At 29.6% G+C, this 9,108-nt stretch overlaps 2 protein-coding genes across 2 annotated transcripts; both read left to right on the top strand.

The window, feature by feature from the left end:
• The first annotated feature begins 238 nt into the window (after positions 1–238).
• On the top strand, positions 239–4,462 carry LOC119665910. The gene is made up of 5 exons (XM_038075170.1): positions 239–300; positions 2,673–2,730; positions 2,851–3,379; positions 3,446–4,260; positions 4,421–4,462. Exons 1-5 carry the CDS (start codon positions 239–241, stop codon positions 4,460–4,462), a joined length of 1,506 nt encoding a protein of 501 aa, XP_037931098.1.
• A 65-nt stretch (positions 4,463–4,527) lies between these two features.
• On the top strand, positions 4,528–5,487 carry LOC119665909. Its single transcript, XM_038075169.1, has 4 exons — positions 4,528–4,723; positions 4,811–4,989; positions 5,046–5,211; positions 5,276–5,487. The coding sequence occupies exons 1-4, from the start codon at positions 4,528–4,530 to the stop codon at positions 5,485–5,487; spliced, it is 753 nt and encodes a 250-aa protein (XP_037931097.1).
• The last annotated feature ends 3,621 nt before the right edge of the window (positions 5,488–9,108 follow it).

Raw genomic sequence — 9,108 nt, 5'->3', positions numbered from 1 at the left:
GGAGTTGTGACCTATCGAAGCCGAACTACGTTAGTCAAGCATTTGGTTTAACTAATATTTATGTTGCACTTTTACTATATGGTACACCCAACTCTCTTTTTACACGGTCTTTTTCTTACACGATTTTGAAATAACACGGTTCAAAATTAAATACAAAATACTTCTGTTTCGTGAATTAAACTAGGGCTTAAAATTTGCAAAAAGTATGGAGCAACATTTTTTAATTTATGATTCTGACATGAAGCGTGCATTACAATTTACACGCAATCTTAACTGTTGTATAGATGGATATGAAGAATTGTATAAACAACTTAAAAAACCAAAAAAACATCACCTATTAACAGATTTTTTAACAACTAAAAGAAACAGTTACCAATTTGACATTTTTGCCAATTTGACATTTCTTTTTTAATTAATATGGATTTATTTTATAAATTTTTTTACACGATTTTATGGAAAAATATTTCGAATGTTTTCGTCTTACACGACTTTTTTAAGTTGTGGAACATATCCCCAAATTTACCATTTAGCATATACATTTTTCATACGATTTTTTTTACACGGTTTTGCAAGGAACGCATCTACCGTGCTAAAAGAGAGTTGGGTGTATTTTCAATGTTGTCATCTTTCTTATACATAAGAAAAAAGTTAATCCAAAAATGTATTTAGTGATATTAAGCATTTCGTATGGGTAGCATTTAAAATTTGTTTTTGATTAATATTAAATATTTAAGGATTTATTTTAAAAATAGAAATTGATATTGATCTCAAAGAATCTTTTCAAGTAAGTTTTGATATATATAATAATGAAAAAATATTTAATAATAAGAATGAACAAATTATTTATTCTAAAATATTTGTTAAGGCTTAGACCTTAATAATTATATCATTATCTTTCAATAGTAAATTTTTTATTTATATATTTTGTTTATAAATATATTTTGTAATCATTTGTTAAATCATTTGCAATAACTACTTGCTTGCACGTTCTATTTGTTTTATTTTAGGCCAACGGTTTGTAGGTCATTGATCGAAAAAGCATTATCAGCACTTTGGTGGTCAGTGCACTATCGAAAGTATTTGGCCTTATTAAGTACGACAGTAGCAAAAATTTACGAGTGTAATGTCAATATTATTGTATAGTAACGCATATTTTGCATTTTATTAATTTAAGAATAAATTGTAAATTTCATATTTTGATTATGTATCAAGTTTAGCTATTGTATTTTCATCAAATCATCAAATTTGTATATAATGTAAAAATGTTAAATCTTTGAAGGATATTTAATCGCCGATATGATTTGGCGTTCCTTCTTTTAACATATATTTTTACTTTAAATAAAAAGAAGTTTTGTTTTAGTTGAGAACTTGGTGCGCTTCTTATGAGTGCATTTCTAGTTCTGATTTTTATTTTAATCTTTACTTTCGACTTAACCTAGGTATATAACGACGCAGTGTATGTACTTTCTTATTTACTAAATATTTTATATTTATATATATATTTTGCTATTATTTATTTTAATATTTTATATGTATTTTTTTTTAAGTACAAAACGGCGCAGCGTAAGTACTTTACTATTTAATAATTTATTGCTAAGTAAGCGTCTACGATTCCACTGTTATCGGGTACGCTTACTGTTGATGTTGTTGTATATGCGGTCAATGCCTGGCAAGCATATGGTTAACTCGAAGGCAAAGTGCCGCCGATATGTGTGGTGTCAAATTCCTTGTGTGGAATTATGCATTTGTTTGTAAACAATGCAATGCGCTTGGAAACAATTAGTGTATTTTTATATACACTGCGCATTTAAATATAGAACCACTTATTATTATATTAATTGTATACATTGCCAATATAACTAACGCATATACATTACACCTCCTTTTTGGGAAAGAATAATGCCATAACTGGATTATTCTTAATTTTTTAAATAAAGTATTAATTTTCAATAATTTTATATAATTAAATTTAGTTTAGTTATATTTATTTGTATAGTCACTACATTTATTGTAACTTATTCATTATACAATTTGTTTCTATTAGTATGTACTAACTGTTTCTTATTTTTATTGTTTCTTATTTCAATGTTTCCGTTGTTTTCTTTACTTTCTATTCTATAGGGACCCGTGTATTGACTTTCTAGCTTATGACCTACTTCATTCCTAAATAGTACTTTATCTCCTATATTTAATTCTAATTGTTCACTATTTCTATCATAGAGCAACTTTTGTTTTAATTTAGACTTATCTAAAAGTGTTTTGGCTCTACACTGAACCAAATTTGTACACGATATTTTACGAAAAGATTTCATAAAAGTTCATATCGTATTTTTCATAAAATTTCAGAAAAACTACATAGAATATATGTAATTTTTCTTAAACCAATTATTGTTGTGTGAAAAATTTCATAGATTTTGTGAACAGGCTGTCATAAAATAATGTTCGTGAATTTTTCATGGTGCATGTGAAAAAATTCAAAGAATCTATGAAATATATATTCTAAGATAATAATTGATTTGTGTATGAAGCTTTTCTTAAATTTTATGAAAGAATTCAGAAAATATTCATAAAATTTTGATTGCTGTGCACTGTTTTGACAGAAATTTTGAAAGTTTGCATATTCTTTCTCTTTCTCTTTTCCTTTTTTAATTGCCTATTACGTTCTCATTTAGAGCAGCTGAGCAAACTCAGTCTGATTCTATGCGCTGTCGTGTTAAGTGGCAGTTTTCTGTGCGTTTTATTATCGGTAAAATTTTTTATAAATAAACAATTTAAAAAATGGAAAAGTGTTTTTTGTGCAAACATAAATTAATTAACGTGGAGAAATTATTATTACATTTAAAAATTCAGCACAAATTAAAGCAATTTGATGATTATCGTTGCTTGCATTGTGGACAAGTTTTTGGGCGCACTTTCAGCTATAAGCGTCATCTATTAAGGCATGGCGCCAATAAAAAGAAAAAGTCTGCGGCTACATCACCACGCAAACTGACAACAACAAAAGCAACAATAACAACAACAGCTATTACTACTGCAACAACGAATAATGTTGCTGCGTCGCATTTATCACAAAAAAATGATAGCAATTGTGAAATTGCAGATTTAAATTTTGACGAAGCAGAACGTGAAAATAATAATAATAACATTACTCAGTTGGACTTTCGAGAAAATGTTTTAAAATTCGTTCTGAATTTATACGCTAAATCAAACCTAACCCGCATAGATGTCATAGACATTCAAGAATCCATACAGAATTTGCTATTAACGCCAATATTAGCAACATTTACTGAAATGATCAATTCAAAATTATTAAGTAACTTGGAACTTAAGGGAGAATTTTTGAGTGCGGTGTTCAAATATGTAAACATATTTGAGTGGTGTAAATCAGAACATATGCTTTTTCAAAGCTAAAAAAAAAATAATCTTGTTGATAATTTGCATGAAGTTGTTATTAATGAAAAAGAAACTTTAGTTCATCAAAAAGGCGTACTGAAATTAAGCGGAAAATCGTCCAAAATGGCAATGTTACCCTTACATGATACTATGAAGAAAATACTAGAAAAAGACAATTATTTGTCAGAGATGTTGGCCGAAATAAAGAAACTAAAAGATAGCCATAATTTTACAAACATTGTTCAAAGTTCATTATGGAAGAAAAAATGTGAATTATATCCTGAAAAAGTGTTAATACCTTACTTTCTGTTTATTGATGATTTAGAATTAAATAATCCATTGGGCTCTCATGCATCCAAAGATTCCATTTGTAATGTTTATTATGCATTTCCATGCACACCATTTCGGGAAACCAACTTAAATAATATTTTCCTAGCAGCATGTATTAAATCTCAAGATTTAAAAACATATGGCAACAATGTTTGTTTAAGTGCTTTGGTTGATGAAATGATTCAACTGGAACTGAAAGGCATAAATTTAAATACCTCGAATCAGTCACAATTTGTTGTATACCCAATTCTACTTCTTGTGTTAGGAGATAACTTAGCTCTAAATAGCGTTTTAGGATTTACTAAATCATTTAACGGTGTCTTTTGCCGGTTTTGTAAAATAGATAAAAACATGAGTAAGTTCACAATAAGTGAAAATTCACATATATTAAGAACCAACGAAAATTATAAACATGATTTGAATTTATGTCAGCCAAAATCTACTGGTATTTTGGAGGAATGTGTTTTTGAAAGAATCCCTTCTTTTACTGTTATTGAAAATAAAGCAGTAGATGCAATGCATGATGTTTTGGAAGGAGTATGCCACTGTCCATACGTACAGCAGGATAACGATAATAGTACTTCAACAACACCTTCTACCATCAGCCACTTTTCTGCACCGTTCAATTTATTGAATCCACCATCTCCTGACTGCGAAGACATATCTATTCATGATATCTTGAAATATGATCGCAAAGCTACAGCCATACAATCAGTTTATGAAAGAAAGCAGTGCTTAGACGAGGAGCATAGAAATTTATTAATATCTGCTATTGCCAATTATTTTTTTAATATTTCTCGTGCCATGACTCTTAAAATTAGCTATAAACTTGAGCAACAGATACTTTTGATGTTTCCTACGGAGAAGCTGGAATATTACAGATGCGACAGAAGAGGAAAAATTTACTCCAGATTTTGTTATTTAAGGCAGTCGCTGAAAAATATAGAGAAAAAACAATCTGCACCAGAAAGCCACGATGGCTCAAAAGTCATATATGAAGGTGAGATTTAGTTGTTAAAATTTATATATATATATACACTTTACCAATCAGGCGTTGTCCATTTAATATATATTTTTTGTTTTAAAGATGTTGCAGCAGATGCCGTTAAACGTCTTAGGTACGAGAATGTAGATGCAAGTGAGTTAAATGAGCTATGGCAACTATCTTCTTCTAGCAGACTGGAAAAAATTGTCAATGATTGTTTAAGTTTATCAGATATTTTTAAGCTTTGGCCAGAGTATAAGAAGCCAACGGGATACAGACTAGTAATATAAAAGGAATACAAATATATAATTCTGTCTTGTAATATTTCTTTTTACAGATTGATTTAGATTTTAAACATTTGTATTCATCTGCTAACGATATTCTTGATATCTTTGAGCCGAAAATGAAAAAATTGTACGACTTCTTTTCTAAGCCAAATACTTTGAAAGATTCCAATTGTAGTGTGCTTCTAAAAAAGCTAACCGACGATGTTGTTGCTAAAGGTTAGTAAAATAAATAATAATAACAGTTATGTTTGAAAATGAATCTTATTTCTTCTATTTTTAGGAGACACGTCCTATATTTTCACAACTCTTTGGTGTCTTCATGAATATTTATTTCCAACTGGGCGCGTGGTACAAAAAGACAACACCGGCAAAAAAATAACACGAAGATTTACTATAAAAGACTCACAAGAGTTGGTATGCTTCGTTGGCCAAAGCGTGCAACAATTGGAACAATTCATCTCTTTTCAAAAAAGTCGAAACCTAAATATATAAATATATATTTAATCTCAAATATCCGGAAGCATCGAATCACTTTTGGAAATTTATTGAAATTTATTTTTATGAAATATCGTATAAAAATTCTAAAAACTCCCCAAAGGCCAGCATTCTAAAAGCTGAATTAATGCACTAATTTAAGTATTAATTAATGTACAAATTAAATTAATGAACAAATTAATAAACATTTGAAATAATAAACATTTGCTGAAGATTTTTTATGATACAATTTCAATTAATCTATGCAACTTTTTCACGCATGTTCGCTTCGTGAATTTTTTTTGAAAAATATTTTATAATATATTTTTTATGAAATTATTTCAAAGAATTTTGCGAAAGTATTTCAATAATTTTATGAAACTATTTCAATAATTTTATGAAACTATTTCAATAATTTTATGAAACCATTTCAATAATTTTATGAAACTATTTCAATAATTTTATGAAACTATTTCAATAATTTTATGAAACTATTTCACACCTATGCACATCGTGAAACTTTATGAAAAAGTTTTCTCAAATTTTATGAAACTCGTCATTGGAGAGTTTTTTATGAAATAATTCATCGAATTTATGACGCTTTTCTCACTCATCGTGTTCTTTTTTTTCTGAGTGTAGTGTACGCTATTTCTAATCTATATTTAATTTCTTTACTATAGTCATCTATATTATATAATGGACTTACGTCACTAATTGTATTAAATTTATTAAAACCTTTAGGAATTTTTCCAAAAACAAGCTCATATGGACAATATCCATGCACCACTGATGGGGTTGTATTGAAACAATATGTGAAGTATTTTAACCATATATCCCAGTCGTTTTTATCGACTGATATGTATGAACGTACATATTCATTAAATGTTCGGTCACTACGTTCTACAGTTCCGAGTGTTTGGTGGTGATGAGCTTTTGATGTTATATTTTTTATTTTTAAGTATTTGCATATATCCGTTATTAAAGAATTTTTGTACTCTGTACCCACGTCCGTAATGAACGTCTTCATTGGACCGTACAAAAGTTTAAAATGTTCAAAAATTGCCTTGGCTACAGTATTTGCACTTTTATTTGGTATTGGGATAGTTACTAAGTATTTTGTTAAATTACATATAAGTGTGACAGCATACTCATTGCCATTATCAGTTTTAGGTAAGGGGCCGATGATATCTACCAATACTGTGTCAAAAGAGCCTGTTGGCGTATCAGTTATTGTCATTGGTAATTTTGTATGATTATGAATTTTTGATTTTTGACATTTCTGACATGATTTTATATATCTTGATATATCTTTGGTCATGTTTGGCCAATAGAAATGTCTTTTAATTTTTTGTAATGTTTTTGTTATTCCGTAGTGTCCACCTTCCACTGGGTCATCATGATAATTTTTTAAAATTTTTCTTCTTTCTTCCTCTTTTACCAGTTTCGTCACCTTTGGCAGTAGCGCTACTGTTAAATTTTTCAATAATTTATTGCCTTTGGCCTTAAATTCATTTACTGAGACAAATTCGAAAATTTTCTCACTAGGTGCCATTTGTACTTTGTTGATGCGACGTTTGCAGGTTAATTTCTCTAACCTTGAGAATAATTGTTTTAAATCAATTTTCTCATTGACAAACAGATCATCAATTATTATTTTTTCAATAATTCTATTTCCACGTTTTAAATAACAATGGTTGGAAGTCAATTTTAATTTTATTTGTTTTCTGACGTCAGTACTGTAGTAAACGGACGTAGTACAACACTGGTAGTAAACGTACGCTGTACAACACGGGACAAGAGAAGAGCAGCTGTCAGAAAAAGGGCGGCAAGATAAGCGTTTGGTGTAAGATTAACAATTAGTGTGTTGTATTGTAATTAGATAAATAAAGTGATGCAAAATAATATAGAACTGTATTTATGTGTAACTAGCGAAGTTACTACAAGTACTATTAATGACTTCGTATATATGGGGCTTTTCGTACTTTAATTGTTGGTCGAGGGTATTTATTTCTTTATTTTGTTTGGTGGTTGATCGAGTTCTCATTTTGAGAATCTTTATAGATTTTTCATTCATATCTTTAAAATCGTCTATCGTTATTCTCGATATTCTCGATAGAGCATCGGCAATTTAATTTTCTTTGCCTCTGAGATAATCCACTGTGAAATCGTATTCTTCGAGATCTAATCTCATTCGAGTTAGTTTTGAACTCGGGTTTTTCATTGAGAAAAGGTAGGTTAATGGGCGATGGTCGGTCTTAATTAAGAAATGTGTACCATATATATATGGTCTAAAATGTGTTATAGCCCAATGAATTGCAGTAAGTTCTTGTTCAATGGTTGACTTTCTTCTTCTTGAGTAAAAGTTTTTGAATTGTAGGAGACTGGAAGTTGTCTACCATCATGCTCTTGGCTGAGTACTGCACCACAAGCATGCTTGCTTGCATCAGTAGTGATACAGAATGGTTTTTTAAGATCTGGATACTGTAAAATAGTTGGATTCATAAGTTCATTTTTTAGATAATGAAATGCTTTTTGGCAATCTTGTGTCCATTGAAATGGAACGTTCTTTTTTGTTAATCTCATTATATGTCGAGAATAATCAGAAAAATTTTTTATGAATCTTCTGTAGTAGTTACAAAAAGCAACAAATCGTCGTGCTCCATCAGCATCAGTCGGTACTGGGTAGTCTCTGATTGCTGTGTGTTTACTGTCATCCGGAAGGATGTCTTTGTTAGTGCATTTATGACCGAGATATGTAACCTCATGCATGAAAAATGTGCATTTGTCAGGATGTAGTTTAAGATAGTACTTCCGACATAGTTCGAAAACATCTGTCAAAATTTTAAACATATTTTTTTCAGAACATCCGAGTACAACTAAATCATCCATATATAAAAATGCTTGAAATGGTGTTAAACCAGAAAACGCAAGAATCATCATACGTTGAAAAGAATTTGGAGCAATTTTCAGTCCATACGGGAATCGTTTGAAACGATAAGAGCCATTTTCTGTAGAGAAGGATGTAATATCTCTTGAAGATTCGTGTGGCTTTATTTGATGGAATCCAGACATTAGGTCAAGACATGAAAAATATTTAGCTCTTCCCAATTGATCAAGAATGTCTTCTATTCTTGGAAGAGGAAATTTGTCTGCAATCAATTTTTTATTTATTTGACGGTAGTCCACTACTAACCGCCATCTTTTCTCATTTGAACCGGGTAATGACTTTTTAGGTACTAATAACAAAGGACTATTGTAGTTTGACATTGATGATTCTAGTATGTTGATGATGTTGATGATTCTATAGTTTTTTATGTAGCTTGGTGTTTTATCGCTTAACCTTAAACGCTGTTTGTAGAAATTATTTACAGAAATTTGTTCATTTTCTAAACCGAATATATCACTGTAATTTGTACAGAGTGTCGTTAATTTGTCGCTAAATTTACTAGGGAAATTTTTTGATAATCTACTTATAATTTCTTTAGTTCTATGGTATGAAGTATCTTTTGGTTGTAATATGTCATAATTTGAAATTTTTTCAGTTTTTATATTGTTAATTTTTAAAGCTGTAACTGAACTATTTGTGTTGAGTATCCTTATAAACGCATTATTACCTTGAACTATAGTGTTTCCAATAAA

This window comes from Teleopsis dalmanni, chromosome 1, assembly GCF_002237135.1.
Source record: "Teleopsis dalmanni isolate 2A chromosome 1, ASM223713v2, whole genome shotgun sequence".
Classification (NCBI taxonomy): domain Eukaryota; kingdom Metazoa; phylum Arthropoda; class Insecta; order Diptera; family Diopsidae; genus Teleopsis; species Teleopsis dalmanni.
Note: the sequence above shows the minus strand (reverse complement) of the source record. Positions and strands in the feature narration are given on the sequence as shown.